This window comes from Lytechinus variegatus, chromosome 12 (assembly GCF_018143015.1).
Source record: "Lytechinus variegatus isolate NC3 chromosome 12, Lvar_3.0, whole genome shotgun sequence".
In the NCBI taxonomy this organism is placed as follows: Eukaryota; Metazoa; Echinodermata; class Echinoidea; order Temnopleuroida; family Toxopneustidae; genus Lytechinus; species Lytechinus variegatus.
Genome location: NC_054751.1, coordinates 24,800,211 through 24,820,710, shown reverse-complemented (window position 1 = coordinate 24,820,710; position 20,500 = coordinate 24,800,211). Strand labels below are relative to the sequence as shown.

Below are 20,500 nucleotides of genomic sequence, written 5' to 3'. Positions count from 1 at the left end.
GCTACCCCATGGCAGGCTGCGATAACTAGGCATGTGGGATCGAAGCAAATTCTCAATGGTGAAAACAATCTCACATGATAAACAGTTTTTCCACCAAAATAATCACAAAATCGGCGGGAAATTCTTATAATCATGCTATGGATTCTCAGATTAATGATTTGGAGATGTAATCGGAGGAACAAGTTATTGACTCTTATAGATCTAGCTGTTTCAGCTTTCGTTTTGAGTCTTGGTGTGCACGATGCCGCGATGTAGTTTTAAGTTTAACAATATGTTTCACTTTGAAATTTTATTCATTTCTAAAACATTTTATTTTTTCAATTTTAAAAATACATTAAAAAAAACCACCGAATTATGATTCTTATTAGATGATTGGATTTTTTTGTTTACTTGAAGTTTGAACTTTTCCCTTTTTCTTTCTTTTATATATACCCGATCCTTTCTGCTTGCCCTTTTTTGTTCCATCTATCTTTATTTTCAATACCATACTTTATCCGTATTATTTATTTTGTAATTATCTGTGTTATTGTTTGAATATTTTTTGTGTCTTTATTAATTATGAATACATCGCACTTCGGCCTTAGCCTCAATGATGTCTTGATTTATATTAATAAACCATTTATCTATCTATTTCCTATCTTTCTTTCCTAGAATTTTCTTTTCTCTCTCTGTTCATTTTTCTTTCTTTCCTTCTTTCTCTTACTTTCCTTCTTTATCAAATATCCTTTTTTATTTCCTTCATTCTTTCTTTCCTTATAATTACCTTGGCTTCCTTCTCTCTTCGTCTCCTGTTTCTTTTCGTTCTCTCTCTCCTTCCATTATTATTTTCTTTTTTTTCGTTCTCTCCTCCCTTCATTCTTCCCTTCCACTCTTTCTTCCTTTCTTTTTCCCCCTTCTTATTCTTTTCTCTTATTCTTTCTTTTGTTTCTATCTTTCCCTTCCTTCCAGTTTTCTTTTTCCTTTCTTTCAAAGAATGAAGGAAACATGTTTATTTCCTTCATTATTTCTTTCCTTCTTTTTCTCCATTTTCCCCCTTTAATTCTCTCCTTTATTTTGTCTTTCAGACATTTATTCATCTCCCCTTCCTTTCTTTTCTTTCTTTCTATATTCATTTTAAAGAATGACGGAAACCTTTTTTTATCTCTTATTATTTCTTTCATCCTTCTTTTATTCTAACTTTGTTATTTTTCTGTTTTCCTTTATTTTCTTTCCTTCTCAATCATCTCCTTTCTCTCCTTCATTCTTTCGTTCACCTTCCCTTCCGATTCTTTATATTTTATCAAAAGTCTAACACTTTGTGTGGGCTTCTTTGTTGATCTTCGTTTGTCAACTGTCCCGTATTTCATTTTGTGAAATCTGGTCACCCTGACTGAGACAGCGAAAAACAATTTTTTAAGGAAGAAGGTTCCATTTCTTCTCGATTTTTATGTCTTTTTACTGGTGTTATGAAATAAGGGAGTAATGTTAATTCAGCTTCAGAAATGTAGTTTTACAAACATTTTTCTGGTCTGATCTTAACGTTAGACTTACTAACATTGGTTTTAGTTTACTCCAATGATGTCATGTAGGACAGCCTGTTCATTGATCATGTCTAGAGTCTATTGCCACTCTCCTTCAGACAAAATTTGATGCGGTTCTTATCTGGCAGGGAGGCAGGGGTATCGTATACAGCAAAAAATTCCATGAAAAACTCACGAGAAATGAAAATCACTAAAAACCATAGGCAATCTTCTCCCAATGCTTATCCAGTCTATTCTTAAATGCAATCACTGAACCACTCACATGTATTGCGAGGTTAGTATTAGTATACAACCTCGCACCATGAACCGCGTTTGGCAGTAGATTTCTAACTACAGTGTGTATCAAAAAAAAGTTTACACTTAGAAAAAATCCTGTAATTATTTGTAATATCCTGACGATTTTTCCACATTTTAGCATGGGTACAGATCCATTTAAGCAAATGATGATATAACTGTCAAAAAATATTTCCGCTTGAGTGAGCACCACTTACTTTTGAAAAGTTGGTGAAAAATGATTTGCGCTGAACTTTGAAATAGTTATGCAAATAAAAGTAGACCTTAATCATGAAGAACATGTGAAAACAAGCATTTCTGCGCAAACAGATATCTGCCAGCTTTACAAAAATGGACAGTGCTCCCTCAAGTGTAACATTCTGTCAAAATTTTTACTGTCATTGATAGATGAGACCCAAACCCATGATTATATGTGAAAACATACCGACATGCTGTATATTTGTTAATTCCCATGGCTTTTTCAAAGTGTAAACTTTTTCTTGATACACACTATAGAGTAGTGGGTCGCACATGCTGCGATCCCACTTCTGGTGTCCAAAACACACAACTTCTATGGCTTGGTTTTTCTGTGCACGGCGGCATGTATGAACCCTTGAGTGTCACTGAACAAGCAGTAACTAGTTAACTACATCTTCTGGGAGACTGTTCCACTCAGCAAAGAAAAACTTACGCACATCAAGATGTGAATATCTTTTTTCTAGCTTTAAGGAATGACCACGTGTTTTACCACCATTTCTCAGACAGAAAAGCTCAGAACTTGTATCATAGTCCATGCAGATATTTGTACGCGTCAATCATGTCTTTTACGTCTGTGACTGAGTGATGGCAATTTCAGGAGGCGAAGACGTTCAGAATATGATAGGTGCGTAATACTTGGGATCAATTTAGTAGCTCTACGTTGGACACTCTCTAACCGCCTCTTCTCACCCAGCTTATACAGTGACCACGCAGCCTGGCCATACTCTAAGATAGGGCGAATAATACCCTTAAACAAAAGCTTATTTACAGGTCTTATCCAAATGTACAAAAGTTCTTCTTATGGGGGGGGTGTAATAAAATCATATCATGTTACCTATGTGTCGTGCCAAAGTCAGGGGTCAGGGGCTCTGGAATTAAATCTTAGTCTTAAAACGGCTCTTGGATCAACGATTGCTAAAAATTCAATGCTCAGCTCTGGAACTGACCATATCAAACTCTATAAAAAAAGAGGGTCTCCGGAACTCAGTATATTGTTCATAGGCGTAATTGGCAGAGGCTATGTGAAAAAAAATGCGCATGTCTTGCTAGATTCATATTGATATTGGGCTTACGCAAGCTACTTAAAAAAAATAATTTTAAGAAGTTCATCTTCAGAAGTCCTTATCCAGAAGATAGAAAGGGTCAAGACATGGTAATTGGTAATTTTGGGAGCAAAATACATTAATATTGTGCATGGGTGTGTGCATGTACATGTATGTGTCCAATCTACATTTGCAAATTGATGAGGGTGATACATTTTGTTTTTACTTTAGCCTAAATTTAGGTGTACTGTATATGCATTAAACAGGTCATAGTATCAAAGTTTACATGGGATATTTTGGGTAAAAACCAGTCTGCAGTTGCTGGTGATGATGTCAAATTGCCTGTCTGATTACATGTACTTTTTATCTGTACAACTCTGCGATTCTTTTTATTGTGGCTGTATACAGTAATGTCTGATTTTGTTGCAACCCTCTGAGGCCGTGTTTATGCTTCCACTTTTCAGGCCAGAATCAGCGTTTCCAAACGTGATTAGTCCAAAACACGGTTGCGTCCATGCTTACTTTCATTTAAACGCTGTTTCAAGACGCTGATCGTAAACTCACAAAAAGGTGCGTTTGTAAACGTCATTTGACCAGAATCAGGCTTTCTTGGGAAGCATAAACAGAACCACGATCGTAAACGTGTTTAAATGACATCATTTGGTACATGCTTCCGGTGAGATGAAAATCCGCGGGCAAATAAAGTCGTATTGCTCCATTTATCTCTACGTAATAATAACAATTGGAAAAAAACTTTCGAAAAAAGGCGCGCCCAATTTGACCTCGCTTTACGATGCGAAGCCAGCTGGAGATCATGATTTGCTCTGAAAAGTGAAGCATAAACAGCACTCCCAGAACTACGTTTTCGATCAGCGTTTTGAATCAACGTTTGAAATCGCTGATTCTGTCCTCGCAATGGAAGCATAAACACACCCAAATACAAATGGATAGGTGTAGTAGACTATGCGGAGTCAGAGGTGGACTGGCAGTGACCAAAGCCAAGGGTGAACATGGTTAAAGGCCAATGGATGAAACAAGAGAAAGGACTATAGTTATAACTATGGAGCTACTATTGTAGGCAGAGTACACATTTTGTATTACCCCAATTTTTCAATACATTACAGTTTTCTGTGATTATCTGTAAAATCAAGGGGGAATATGTTTCTTTATATCAAAGACTTATGAATTGAAATGGAATCGAACTTGAATGTAATTCCTCAGTCAGGAAACTTAGAAAGAGTTGCACCTACATGTATGATGCCATGAAGATGGTAAGATTTTAAGAGCACAGACAATTTGCTTTTATTAAAGGGATTTGTCAAGTTGTCTTGAGGTGCAGTTTTCCTGCAATGCAATGATACCACACTGGACGTATACATGTATGTATAAAATCTTAAATCTTAAAATCCATATTTTATTGTGCAAAATAGACACCAGAAATGAAATACTCTGAAAATTTGCCCAATTGATCGTGGGCCCGGCAGCCGCTGTGCAGCGCCAGATCGACGAGGCTCTATGCCTTTAATCGTTGAACGCCAAACAGGGTAGCAGCAACTCCCATCTTTTAACGTCATTTGGTCTGACGCGGCCAGGGTTTGAACCCCCGACCTCCCGGTTGTGAGACGGATGCTCTACAAACTGAGCCAACACATACACCAGTATATGACATCTATTAAACTGTTTACATAATTTGTTCCTAAATTGAGCACATTTGACACCATTTTTATCTACTGGATAAAGGGATTTTTCAAAACAAAAATAACACACACACAAATGAGCTTTCTAACTGCTTTTAGTGTACATGTACGAGTATAAAGTGCCTTCCAATGAAAGTTTGTTGACCATTTGACCTTTCTGGTCATAACTTTTTAATGGAAGGTCAAGAGTATATGGTGCTGTACACTTCTTTGTGTAATATTGATGTGGTGAAGCCAGGGGCTTTTGAAAATATTTACCCCATTTTGACCCCTAAAATGGTCAAGATGACCATTAGAAATTTGACACCAACGTAACGTAAAACGTAACGTAAAAGTGAAAAACCAGACTTGGCTATAAATTTGTCAAAGTAGCTGTTAAATCATTACATACTTGTACACAATAAAACCATCAATCTGTATTATTAAGCTTTTTGTAAGGAATATTATTTTTTTCACATTAACAAAAAAATTGATGTTCCTTTCATTTTCACAAAGGATATACATGTAAATCCTTGAAATCAAAGTCAACTTTTGAATAATGTGCATATTTTGTTAATGGGCTATTCCACGGTTACTCACCTTACATTTGGAGACACCTTGACTCATACTTGGAGCTGTAACTCCATTATTATTGATAGGAACTAAACATCTCCTTATCACAACAAAGTACACAGTCTGACTATCCTTTGTATAAAAACAAAACTTGGGAAATTCTATTATGCTCCTGGCAAATCTTTGGAATGTGTTGGTTAGTCACGTTACATGATTTGGACATGCATAAAATGAAAAGTCGACATAAGTGAAAAGTCTCCTCATACAAGGCTTTTATGAAAGTTGATTATATCCATTTCAAAGAAGTATATTAGGGAGACAAACTTTGTATATGATTAAAAAAAATAAAGAACACATGGTTTTTACTTGGGGTGCAGATAATATGGTTACTCACGTTACGGTTACTCACGTTACATTTTGTCCATGTATGGTTAACAACACACATGTCATTAAAAATTCAATAATGTGTGTAAAATTCATTGCTAGGAACATCAAAAAGAGATTTTATACCAAAAATTGGAACAATTGGAGCTTTATTAGGGAGTAGGAGGGAAAAGTATGATTTCGCTTACTAATTCTGCATAAATTAGCATAATTGCTTATACCAATTTGCATGAAATATATTATTGTATAGTATTGTAGATTATGTCCAAGACAACCTGCACGCAAATTTTCGGCGTGAACGTGCGGCCAATGGCCGAGATCTCAAGGGGGGCCTGGGAGCCCCCCCCCCCCCCCGGCCATATCAACTCCCAAATACCCCGGCCTAGATAGGGTTACAGGTATGGGCATTCAATGTGTTGTTCGAACACTCTTTAAAGTTTGGTTAATCGAAACCAAGTCTTACTAATGCACTCTCAAATTGTGAATACTTCTACTAATATTCAATTTTTTGTGTGATTGTATGACCACTGATATTTTGATGAACAAAGAGTCGCATCAAAGAGATGTACCCTCATTTTGCTTTGAATTAATCAAAAATAACTTCTCAACTCACCATGACACTTAAAACTTGACATCCCACAGAAAATGTTACCGAACTGAATAATTTTTACTGGTTACTCACATTACATGATGGTTACTCACGTTACAGTTCTTCATCATTTTTCTAAAAAATTTTTACTTTTTAATGATTTTGATAGTCATCACTGTGTCAAAGATTGTTTGAAGGAAGAGAATTTAAAATCCCACCAATTAACTGTGAAGAATTTTTCTCTCAGAAAACAAAGTCAGTTTTTTGGTTACTCACGTTACATCACCTGAGCAGGTTGCAATATTCATTTTTTAATGAGTACTACAAATTTACTTGAAAAGCGGTTGTGTATTTTAAGTAATTTGACTCTTCTAAACTTCAGAAATATATAAAGTGGTATGTTGTTGCAATAACAAAATGGTAATAAGGCATATTTCATTTTTCACTATTTTTCTTGTATTTTGGTACACAATGAAAGACACAACTTTTGACCATTTTTTTCCAAAGTATACATATGAAAATAAACTTTATTTCTAGTTCCTGATACTATCATGTATGAAGGACTTAAAGTATTAAAAAATTCAAGAAAATATTGAATTTGAATTTTTAAGCTCATGTCCACCAACCTGTGGAATTGCCCTAATATAATAAACGAAAAACTCATCAGGATAAATTGTAGTATATTGATACCATTGATATGGTCATTTTTTTAATTCTTGAAATATAAGTTAACTATAAATGACATCCATTTAAGACTTTAATAAACAAGAAAGTACTATGTGCATATATCAGGTTTATTACCAATATAAAAAGATTCAAGGAGACTGATGACATCAAATACCACCTTTGCAATTATTTACTTCTTTTTACGCATGACCATAAGCCATAAAACAAGGAATTAATACTTATACTGCATGTGATGTTTGAAACTAATATCGAATCCAATACTGACATTAGTATAAATTGCATTTTTCTGAATAGCAAGATCATTGCAATAGATTTTAAATAAATCAATTTCTTTTTACACCTTACAATAGACAGCCATGTTTACCTTCAATATCAAAACCTAAACAAAACTGATTTAACTGATACAGCATATTCTAGTTTTGTGAATAATATCAATGCAACGAAGCTATTTGTTGACATGGTGCTATGATTTTCACAATATTTTTGTGGTATTTACCACCACCAACAAAAAAAAACTTTTGTTTCGATACAGTTTACTACATGTTGCTGTAATTATAGGATTTCAACTGGATCTTTATACAGTGTATTATGAAGAACAGACTTACAAATATTGATTAAAAAACTTAATATTTTTTTTTAACAATTTCCAGGGTAGGCCATACTTCTACATGTACCTCTTATTATGAAACAAATTATAGTCCTCATAAGAAATGATTTGCAATAGCATGTTTTTAAAGGTCAAGTTTACCCCAGAAAAAATGTTGATTTGAATCAATAGAGAAAAATTAGACAAGTACATGTATAATGCTGAAAATTTCATCAAATTCGGATGTAAAATAAGAAAGTTATGACATTTAAAGTTTTGCTTATTTTTCACTTAAAAGTTACATGCAGAATTTTAATAGTCACATGCAAATGAGAGAATCAATGATGTCCCTCTCACCATTTCTTTTGTTTTTATTGTTTGAATTATACAATATTTCATTATTTTACAGATTTGACAATAAGGACCAACTTGACAGAACCATAAATGTTAATAAACAATGGTAATTCCACATGTTCAGGGAGAAATGAAACTTTGTTTCACATGACAGTGAGGAGAAAATTAGAATATTTCATATAATACAATACAAAAGAAATAGTGATGTCATCATTTGTATACCGACCGGACTGTTCATATAACTATTTTGTGAAATAAAGCAAAATTTGAAAATGTCATAACTTTCTTATTTTACATCGGGTTTTGATGAAATTTTCAGTGTTATTCTTGTTTGATTTTCTCTTTTTATTCAAATCAACTTTTTGTTGGGGTGGACAGACATGGACTTGTCCTTTGTCTTTATACGTGTATGATTGCAAAAGTTTGTCAACCGATTTGAACTTAGTCTTGGTGCCTTGCATTAAATATCTAGATGACCCCCTCCACCCCCCCTGTTTCCATGTATTTTTATCTTTGTTTGTTGATGTTTGCTTTGAGTCATTGCTTATACAAATATATAATGGTCTCTTTGACCTCATATTATAATTTGTTAGATAAAAAAGCAAACTACTTCCAGTAATGGCGGTGACCTTTTATTTTGTGCTTGGCAGAAAACTTTTCTACATCATTCCCCCTTCTATTAACATAACATGACGTCACGGTCTTGAGGCTGGAGAAAGGCTAAGTAGGCCTTTTGTCCAAATTCTCCGCAAAACCCATTTTAATTTCAGTTTTTCTTATAAAGCAAAATACTCAGCTGTCAAGTGGTGAATATGCATAAAACTTACTCTGTTGTATTATTTACCTTACATGTACATATTTTCCATTTGTCAATTGCACTCTTAATAACTCTGATCTGGGTCATGAAAATGAAAGTGACATTTAATTTTAGTGCAAATTTTGGGGTTGTGCCATGGTGAAATCATCAATGAATAGAAAGCGGACTCAGTATGGACTGGAGGTACATACATTGTACATCAGCTATTAGTAGGATTTCTTTTCTAATTAATACCACTACAGAGCCACGTGAAATGATGGCAACGTAATGTGTGTTGCGTAATTTGTCCATGATAACTTGACTGAGGTATTCATGAAATGTAAGATGACTCAATCACTCTTCTACACAAATGGCATCACATAGTTAAACACTGACAGAAAGGAGAGAGAGAGGGAAAGACAAGGACAGAGAGAGGGAGACCAAGAGTAGAGAGTGGAAAAGAGGACTCTGACCCAGAGTAGCCAAAGGGCGAGGAGTTGAAAGAGAGAGAGAGGGGGTAAGGAGAGAACTTAAGAGAAGGAAGAAAACGTAAAGGAGAAAGGGGAGAGAGTAGGAGAGAGAGGGGGGGGGGGGCGTGGTAAAGGAGAAAGGGGAGAGGCCAAGATATTACCTACATGTAGGAGAGATTTGGCAAGAGAATAATATTTGATAGTAAGAGAGAGAGAAATGAGAAAAGATTAATAAGGTGAGGAGAAAGTGACAGAGAACAAAAGAAAAATACATGAAAGGGAGAGAGGAAAAAAAGACAGTGTGGTGATTGTCCATGACTCACAGACACTTGAACCATTTTCCAGTGTCAGTGATGGAGTTGCATCATTAAAATTACCATGAATCATCCGTTGTCTTCAAGGTCATGGAGATGGGGGATGGGTATATTCAATACAAACACTTGCCTGGATTGAAAAATGTGTTTGTTTGAAATACAGTAGTATGGATCATCTTTTTGATAATTCTTTTTAGAATAAAAAGAAATATGTACATGTAGTGTAGGCGTTCATGTACATCAGAGCTAAAATACTGGGCATGCACAAAACACCAATACCACAAATATAATTAGTGTACGTACAGGTACTTGCTCATGAAAATAATCAAGGCAGGGGGGTGGAAAAAAAAGAAGGAGGAAAAGATAAGGAGTCAGGGAAATAGAAGTGAAGGGGCAAGAAGAGGAGAAATAAAAGGAAAAAGAAGAATGAGACTTACATGTATTGCAGACCTGCCAACCAGTACGTTTTGCAACCGAAATACGGCAGTACTTTTTGTCTCACCTGCATAGCAGAGTGAGACTACAGGCGCCGCTTTTCCGACAGTGGCGGCGGCGTCAACATCAAATCTTAACATAAGGTTAAGTTTTTGAAATGACATCATTACTTAAAAAGTATGTGGACCTAGTTCATGAAACTTGGCCATAAGGTTAATCAAGTATTACTGAACATCCTATTAGAGTTTCATGTCACATGACCAAGGTCAAAGGTCATTTAGGGTCAATGAACTTAGACCATGTTGGAGGAATCAACATCAAAATCTTAACCTGAGGTTAAGTTTTTGTCTCACCTGCGAAGCAAAGTGAGACTATAGGCGCCGCTTTTCCGACGGCGGCGGCGGCAGCGGCGGCGTCAACATCAAATCTTAACCTGAGGTTAAGTTTTTGAAATGATGTCATAACTTAGAAAGTATATGGACCTAGTTCATAAAACTTGGCCATAAGGTTAATCAAGTATTACTGAACATCCTATTAGAGTTTCATGTCACATGACCAAGGTCAAAGGTCATTTAGGGTCAATGAACTTAGACCATGTTGGAGGAATCAAATTCAAAATCTTAACCTGAGGTTAAGTTTTTGAAATGTCATCATAAATTAGAAAATATATGGACCTAGTTCATGAAACTTGGACAAAAGGTTAATAAAGTATCATTGAACATCCTGCATGAGTTTTATGTCACATGACCAAAGTCAAAGGTCATTTAGAGTCAATGAACTTTGGCTGAATTAGGGGTATCTGTTGAATTCCCATCATAACTTTGAAAGTTTATGGATCTGATTCATGAAACTTGGACATAATAGTAATCAAGCATCACTGAACATTTTGTGCAAGTTTCAGGTCTCATGATTAAGGTCAAAGGTCATTTAGGGTCAATGAACTTTGGCCGAATTGGGGGTATCTGTTGAATTACCATCATAACTTTGAAAGTTTATGGATCTGATTCATGAAACTTGGACATAAGAGTAATCAAGTATCACTGAACATCCTGCGCGAGTTTCAGGTCACATGATCAAGGTCAAAGGTCATGTAAGGTCAATGAATTTTGGCCATGTTGGGGTTTTTGTTGAATAACCATCATATCTCTGTAAGTTTATTGGTCTAGTTCATAAAAAGTGGACATAAGAGTAACCATGTATCACTGAACATCTTGTGCGAGTTAGAGTAGTTTTCAAACTTCAAAGTCAGCACTGCTGCTATATTGAACCGCATGATGCAGGTGAGACGGCCAGAGGCATTCCACTTGTTTTTTTTTTAAATACATTTTGTAAAATAAATCATCTCTATGTCTCTATTTCATAAATTTACACAAATATGGTGATTAGATCAATGTAATTTCAGGTAACTTTTTTTTCAATCGTTTTGTTAAAACCAGGGTGAGATATACACACTGTACACTTGTTTCAATGTGAGTTTTTTTTTTACATATGCAAGAGCAGTGCACATTTTAGCTTGAGCGCCGCAATGAGCGAGTGCGCCACGCATTTTATTTTTGAAATACACTTTTTGGGGAAAAATACATTTGTTTTAATCACAGAATATCCCAGAGGTTGGCAGGTCTGGTATTGAGGAAGAGGAGGAGGGAGACAGAAGGATTAAAAGAAGAATTTCCCCACTTCATTTTCATATGAATAAAGATAAATGTCCATTGGTGGGCAATCAATCAATTTTCATTCCATTTGACACTGAAAGTCTGTCTCCTTTTCTTTAATTTAATTTTCATTTTCATGAATAAAAGGACTGGTATAACACGCACGTAAATTGCTTCTATCCTCTCTAATAAAACGTAGTGGCTCGTACATGTATGCTGTAGATCATACTTGGACCATAGTCTAACTGAAATTAGGGAAAACCAAAATTGTAAAAATTTTCCTTGAATGATGTGTTTCCTATTTTTACTGTGCTCTTTGCTAACTCATTAATGGTGAAGATATCTTCCTTAGTTATCCTTACAAAACAGTTAAAGATTTGAGAGAAAAATGAGCTCATGCATTGAAATCATATTGTTTGAGATATGTACATGTATGCCAGTATTGGCTATCCATGTAGTTAAACCACAACTTTAAAGAGAAATGCCAGTAGTTGCAGTAAACACTGATTTCATGAGAAAGTCAGAAAAACCAGTCTTAATTGTCAGTATATCATCGAGGATCTAGATCTGGTACAGTTACATAAACTGAACTTTGTGAAATCTTGAAATCTACGCTGAAAAATGTTCACGCTGAAGATCACCAACACAGATAGGCACACGTGGGACAGTGTATTATTATTGCTGGAATAAAGACCCGACGGAAGTGACTGAATCCGGGCTTATTTTGCTTATTTCTCAGCAATTACACAATTTCTTCCAGAATCCTTTGGCACATATTTTTTATTCATACAAACAGACACTTGGGTGGTCATTATATTACATGTAGATTCCGTAAAAAGTCATTTTGAGATCGTTACAAAAACTGGAATTTATCTTTAAACCAGAGTTTAAATAAAACCTGTCTTCAGAATACAGGCCAGTATCACTACTGGGGGGAGCATTTCATGGAAGGTCTTGGGATGTTTTGTCCAAGAAAATCTGATTTAACCAACATTTACCATAAGAACAGGCACCCGTGCTTCTCTACCAATCAGAATCAAGGAAAGTTGTCATATATATCTGTTGGATGCCTAGGAAAATTACATGTAATTTTCCTTTCCTAGGCATCTGTACCGATTATGGTAATTTTCAGTTGAAAATTGCCATTTTCCTTGAAGAGGGACTGAAATCAAAGAGTAAGAATATAACAATGAAAATATTAAAGAAAATCAAAACAGATTTCAAAATCAAAACAGATTTTCAAAAATCAAAACAGTAGTTTAGAATACTCATACATGTAAAATGTTTAAAACTTTAAATGAATTGATTTCACCATGTGAACATGTCTCAGTAACCTAATAAGCTAAAGGATATGATTAATGGCACTGCCAAGATTGGCAAAATCAAGCCAAAACAAAAATGCCCATAATTTTTATGCCTATATCATCGCACACACAGCCTACTACCAGCATAAAGCACAAACTTTGGATCTTCGATGTCTTCAATGTCAAGTGCCTGCTGTTCTGATATACTGAAACCTGTTTTTATCATTGATATCAGATTTCATATTTGATCTTTCTGGCGTGCTCGGGCATGCTAGCCAAGAGCTGCCAAAAGTGGACGGGAGCATTTGTTAGCAGAGGGGGCAGGAAGTGTGAAAACTTTTGTGAAAGGTTTTTGGTTGGCTATAAATATAATTCCCATTGATTCATTCACAAAGGAGGTCTTGTTTGCATAGGGTATATTATTGACTGATATCTGTTGATAGAACTGCAGGTTTTCTTTCAAGTGTGTTTGCGGAACAGTTTTTAGTCTCTCTGTCTGAACTTGGTGAGACCATTTCTCTGTATGTATTTCACTGGTTCTCATGGAAAGTCTATGGTGTGGATGTATCCGGTTATCAGTCAGGTGATCGATGAAATTTTGAGAAGTTTTCGATTTCTTGCTTACATCCAAGGAATTATGGCATCGGGGAGTAGGAAGAGAAAGCGTGTTGAATTTGCCCTTGGTAAGTTGTTTGAAAGTTATTTCATGGTCAGAGTTTCCACTACAAGGGTGTGTTAGGATTTGTTGTCTGGATGCGCAGTAGATTGTTGAGTTCAGACACTTTGGACATTTCACCCCTCACACCAAACAAATTTCAAACGCGAGTGTAGAATGGCTTGGCTGGGATGACATCCAGTCACTGGTACTCCCAAGTCTACACTCTACCGTACAATGTACCTGTATTTTTTTTGTTTAACAAGAACCTAAGGAGGTTGCTTGGACACCCGTTTTCATTACGCTTTCTAAAACTAGTTTACTGGAAACCGGTTCAGGAAAGCATTTTGGAAGATCGCTTTGCTAGCATTCCCATTTTGATCACACGAAAGTGGTTTTCAAAGTGATCTTGTTGCTGTGGAAACGCTTTCAGTGGGTGACGCGTTTTGCGCGAACATAGGAACCGAAATTTGTGTGGAGTAGCGTGCTCAAAATGTGCGAAGATCACTTCCCGAAGAACGGTTGTGTGCTCACGAGAAAACCAGTTTAACGAGGGAAAGCAATCTTGAAAACTACATTGTGAGGAGGTTTTATCAATCTGTTAGAAAGATCGCTTCCAAGATCGCTTCGACCGTCCTCACTACACGTTAAATTAGTTTGCACTAAGTTAGTTTTTGGAAGATAGAGAGAAAGGTGTCTAGTACAACTTCATATTCAACATTAATTCTGCAGGTTTTTTTATGTTGTTATTATGTATGGGCCATAATGTACACTCAAAACATGCTTCAACCAGCAAAAATTACAATTTTAACCCCTTTTTTCTGACTTCATGTAGAATCCAAATACTCATTGATATAAAGCTCCTTGATAGCATTATGTCTTTTCATTTGTGTTTTACCTAGGGCTTCTGTTTTTTTTCCATTTCAGATATATCACCTGTTGGTATAAGCTTGACCAGTGAAAACTGCTGTAGCCAGGATGACCAGCGCTATCATACACAACTGGGTTTTGTCCTGGTCAATCCAGAAGACACAGTGGTCAGTGACCTGAGAGGGGCCATCGCTCAACAACTGGAGACTGTGCCAGTCAATTACAGGTTTCTCACAAAACAAGGGTAAATATGACACTTTGTATTATTGCAAGTTTCAAAGGAGAAAAACAAATATGTAAAATAGCTGCTCTTCCCTTCCAAACATACCGGTACATCCCAGACTTTTTGTTGATTGTGTAATTTAATGCTCAAAACTTGATTACAGGGTTTGTTTAGAAATATGCTTAGCACATATCATTATGTCAGAGTAAGAACGCCCTTACGAAACATTTTCAGGCACCCCATCAATGCAAAAACGCCCTTAATATGCATGCTACTTAGTGTGTTTTTGCGTCGACATGACAAATAATCATCAAAGAGACTCCTCATTATATATTGACCAATGTTGTAAAATAAATATGGTTAGATTTTGTAGCCTCATATGCAGATAAATGGGACTTTATAGTTCAGAAGAATTCCTGTTAAAAGTAATGTCCTATAAGGGTTCAGTTCAGCATAGGAAATACATGTAGGAAGTTGTATATTTACTTTTGCCATAATCAGTACATGTATCACAGTTTTTTTTTCCGATATGACAATGGCATACTTGATGAGACCACGTGCAATGTATGAACACATGATCATAGTTACTGTCAACAAGGCAAGGTTCATATTGGACAAGTAGTATTTACCCATTCATTGTTTAGAATTTTAATGCGTATTGTGGGCATCTTGAACCAGAAATTGTTTGATTTCCACTTCTGGAAAAAAAGGAGTGCAGATAACATGTACTTTCTGTTTCTGTTTATTGTAATTCCCGTAGTTACTGTACGTAATTATGCCATAGAGGATCATACACATTAACAAATAAGGCATAAATTGAAACAAATGTACTGTAAGGCCTGGTCACACTGCTCGAGCGTTGTTGGAGCGGTAGGGAGAGAGGGTCGAATTTCGCTCACAAAATTGGGGAAAATATCGAAAACAACAATAAAAAAAACTAGAATTTAATTCGTCATGCGGACGAATTAGGTGGTCTGTCATGATTTGTCATTCAGTGTCGGCTGATGTATGAAATAAATCATTTAGATATCATTGATAATCTTGATCGTAGACATCCTAAGAATAAGTTTTGACCATTACTAAATGTGATTATTGATGTGGTGATGACAATCGTCAGACATACATCTTCAAACAGATACATACAAGATAGATGATTATACCTCACGGATCAACACGGCAATGCCGGCATGATCCGGGGAGGTCTGGGATAGTTTTGCCCCAGATGACTGTGAACACGGCATCAACACGGCAGCTTCACACGGATCTACACGGATCATGCCGGCAGAGCACGTCGTCAACACGGACCAATACGTCAGCAACACGGACCTACACGTCAGCTACACGGACCACCACGTCAGCAACACGGACCTTCACGTCAGCAATACGGACGAACACGTCAAATGCGTTATCCATTGAGCTAGCATATTCCCCATAGAGATTACACGTAAGCAAATTTGAGAATTACAATTCCAATTTTGCAAGCGAAATACGGGCATGATCCCGGCATCTGATCAAAAAATGGAGAGCATATTTTCGAAAGCTTAGAATCTCGGCTACAACATACTAAAAGCTCAGGGAAAACTGACAAGAAACAATGGAGATATAGCTCACGAAATAGAGGAATGTCGAATCTAGTTTTGAGAAAAGGTCATGTCCCATAGAGATTACACGCAAAATACATGTGATATGAAAAAAAGTAATTATAATCTGTTTTATCTTGCTAAATTTAAACTTTTATACCTTTAAATTATCATAAAGGATCATGTAAGAAGTGGCAAAAAGAAAAAAAAAGTGAAAAAAAAAATTCATCTTGTTCACCCCAGGACTCGAACCCGCGCCCTTTAAGAAGCAGTCAAAGCCACGATATTCACCATAGAGAATACACGTAAGCAATTTTGAGAATTACAAGTCCAATTTTGCAAGTGAAATACGGGCATGATCCCGGCATCTGATAAAAAAATGGAGGGCACACTTGCGAAAGCTTAGAATCTCAGCTACAACATACTAAAAGCTTAAAGAAAACTGACAAGAAAAAATGGAGATATGGCTCACGAAATAGAGGAATGTCGAATCTGGTTTTGAGAAAAAGTCATGTCCCATAGAGATTACACGCAAAATGAGGAAAAATGACATGCCTCTTTTCATCGCTGTTTTACGCAATGATGCATTTCTCAAAACGAATAATCATGTTTACTAAGGAGAAAGAGTACATTCTAAACTACAACATATCGAAATCTGGGCGAAAAACGATCTATATTCGAGAAGTTACAACCAAATTTGCATAAATTTGATGACGTCATTTTTGAAAAAATGAAATTTTTAGTTTAGGCGCCATTTTGATGACGTCATGATATAATTTAGGGACAATGGTGACATGAAATCAAATCTACAAGTCATATTCTATCGATATATGAAAAAAAAATTGGGGTCAATGGACTATTTAAAGAGCTACAGTGAATTTTCAATAGGCATGTTTTTGCCCATATATGGCCTATAGTGAGAGCTCGCGCGCACACGTGCTGCAGACTTTAACGGGTGTTAATTTCGTCATTAATGGTCGTAGAGAGCTAAATTCGGTATCAAATTGCTCAGAATTATATTATCAATGCAATGATCTAAAACAAACGGTGTTTCTGCGTTTCGTTAAGGTGTAACGCGCGGAAACGCGCGCACGCGCAAATTTTTGAAATGCTTAGAATGACCTGAAACGTACTCTAGTTTAATCAAAAAGTAATTTTGACGCGCGCATACGCGCACGTCGTGACCTCCAGGTGACCTTTGATGACATGACTTGATGACCCCTGACTTAAAGTTGGTATGATGTAAATTTGATTGATTTTTGATAATTGATAATGGAGATATGATTGATAATGTGATTTTACAAAATGGCGCCTAGATGACGTCATCATAACCTGATGACCTTGAAAAGCTTATTCTGACGTGTCCATGATAGATCCTATGGATGACGAAAAAATTAGTAAAATTGATTCAGCCGATTCGGAGAAAAGTTGGCGACAAACATAGGTGCGAAAAATAAATCAATGAAATGCTAACAATTACAATTAAAATACTAGAATTTAATTCGTCATGCGGACGAATTAGGTGGTCTGTCAAGATTTTTCATTCAGAGTCGGCTAATGTATAAAATGAATGATTTAGATATGATTGATAATCTTGATTCTAGACATCCTAAGAATAAATTTTGACCATTGCTCAATGTGATTATTAATGTTTCCCATAGACTTTACACGTAAGCAATTTTGAGAATTACCATTCCGTTATTGCAAGTGAAAAACGGGCATGATCCCGGCATCTGATCAAAAAGTGGAGGGCACATTACCGAAAGCCCAGAATCTCAGCTGTAACATATTAAAAGCTCCGGCAAAACTGACAAGAAGAAATGGAGATATGGCTCACGAAATAGAGGAATGTCGAATCTAGTTTTGAGAAAAAGTCATGTCCCATAGAGATTACACACAAAATACATGTGATATGAAAAAAACAATTATAATCTGTTTTATCTTGCTAAATTTTAACTTTCATACCTTTTAATTATCATAAAGGATCATGTAAGAGGTGGCAAAATGAAAAAAAAAATGAAAAAAAAATCATCTTTTCTACCCCAGGAATCGAACCTCCGCCCTCGAGAAAGCAAGTCAAATGCGTTATCCATTGAGCCACGATATTCCCCATAGAGATTACACGTAAGCAATTTTGAAAATTACAATTCCAATTTTGCAAGTGAAATACGGGCATGATCCCGGCATCTGATCAAAAAATGAAGGGCACATTCCGATAGCCCAGAATCTCAGCTACAACATGTTAAAAGCTCAAGGAAAGCTGACAAGAAAAAATGGAGATATGGCTCACGAAATAGAGGAATGTCGAATCTAGTTTTGGGAAAAAGTCATGTCCCATAGAGATTACACGCAAAATGAGGAAAAATGACATGCCTCTTTTTATCGCTGTTTTACGCAATGATGCGCTTCTCAAAACGAAAATTTATGTTTTATTGACGAGAAAGAGTACATTCTAATCTACAACATATCGAAATCTGGGCGAAAAATGATCTATATTCGAGAAGTTACAACCAAATTTGCATAAATTTGATGACGTCATTTTTGAAAAAATGAAATTTTTAGTTTAGGCGCCATTTTGATGACGTCACGATATAATTTAGGGACAATGGTGACATGAAATCGAATCTACAACTCATACTCTATCGATATATGAAAAAAAAAATGGGGGTCAATGGACTATTTAAAGAGCTACAGTGAATTTGCAATAGGCATGTTTTTGCCCATATATGGCCTATAGTGAGAGCTCGCGCGCACACGTGCTGTAACCTTAAACGGGTGGTAATTTCGTCATTAATGGTCGTAGAAGGTTGATCAAGGTATCAAATTGTTCAGAATCTTATTATCAATGCAAAGTTGTAAAAAAAACGGTGTTTTTGCGTTGTGTTAAGGCGTTACGCGCGGACGCGCGGAAGCGCGCGCGCATACGTGCGCGCGCGCAAAAATTAAAAATGCTTAAAATGACCTGAAACGTACTCTACTTTGGTCAAAAAGTGATTTTGAGCATTTTAAAATTTTGACGCACGCGTACGCGCGCGTCGTGACCTCCAGGTGACCTTTGATGACATGACATGTTAATACTTGACCTGAAGTTGATGTGATGTTAATTTGATTGATTTTTGATAATTGATAATGGAGATATGATTGATAATGTGATTTTACAAAATGGCGCCTAGATGACGTCATCATGACATGATGACCTTGAAAAGCTTATTTTGGCGTTTCCATGACAGATCTAATTGATGACATAAAATTCAATGAAATTGACAATGTCAAATTTGAGATATCTTGGCGACAAATATGTGGTCATTAAAAATAAATAATAAAAATAAAGAAAATTCTGACGAAATTAAGAGGTGATCTGTCAACGACAGACCACCTAAAAAAAAAATCGAAATCGAAAATGGTGAACGGTAGCGAGCGGTGATGATTTTTTTCTCTCCGCTCCAACAACGCTCGGGCGGTGTGACCAGGCCTTTAGGTAATACATTAGTCTGCAAGACCAGACTCATATTTGACACGTTAACCAATTATACCATGTGTAGAGTGCAGACTCTATGCCAAACTGTCTGTTTGTGTAGAGCCAGCTAGTCTCATTACTTCAGACTCTACATCATACACTATGCGAAATGTCATATCACTTCATGTACCTATAGATACCCCTTTCATAAACCTATCCTTCAATTAGCCGCCTAAGAGTAATGCGGATAATTCAATAAAAATTGTGTTCACAAACTCCGAAAATATTTTTTACGAGCGCCCGTCCTGAAAGAGGCGGATAATCGTCATGACAACTGGACATGCCCCCTCCGATGCGTTTGTGTTGGAAAAGTGTGACCTTGTGACCCCACCATGGCAATTATCCGCATTATTTGGAAATGCGTTCATAAACTCAAAATCTTGTCCCGATGCTGCTATTACATGTATGCGGATAATAGCAGCATCAAAATAATGCGGATAACTCTTGTCCTCCTCCAATTTTACGACCAAATTATGCTGCTATTAGCCGCATAATTGGGTTTATGAAAGGGGTATAAGATGGTATAGATATGACAGCTCATGCAATATATGTCACCACTTTTCACATTTAAATTCATACATGTAATAAATTTTTAACAGCAAAATATATGATACAAAAAACATTGCTTATCATATTTGATAGTACACTTTGATATACAAAGAACAAGGAAGTTTATTATTTTGAAAATTTCAATGGCTTGAGTCTTGACCCCTTTGAAAGCAATAAAAGGTTTTATAATGT

General features: G+C 36.1%; 1 protein-coding gene across 4 annotated transcripts in view; it reads left to right on the top strand.

Moving 5' to 3' along the window:
* LOC121425149 overlaps positions 1-20,500 on the top strand; it is a 48,314-nt gene that overhangs the window by 537 nt on the left and 27,277 nt on the right. For 2 of the 4 annotated variants that reach the window (XM_041621144.1, XM_041621143.1), the window contains exons 1-2: positions 13,117-13,597; positions 14,497-14,683. In XM_041621144.1, coding sequence (XP_041477078.1) covers positions 13,438-13,597; positions 14,497-14,683 — 347 coding nt within the window. In that variant the 5' untranslated portion in view covers positions 13,117-13,437. Of the gene's footprint in view, positions 1-13,115; positions 13,598-14,496; positions 14,684-20,500 lie in introns of those variants that run through there. The other 2 variants (XM_041621145.1, XM_041621146.1) reach the window with 2 other exon arrangements.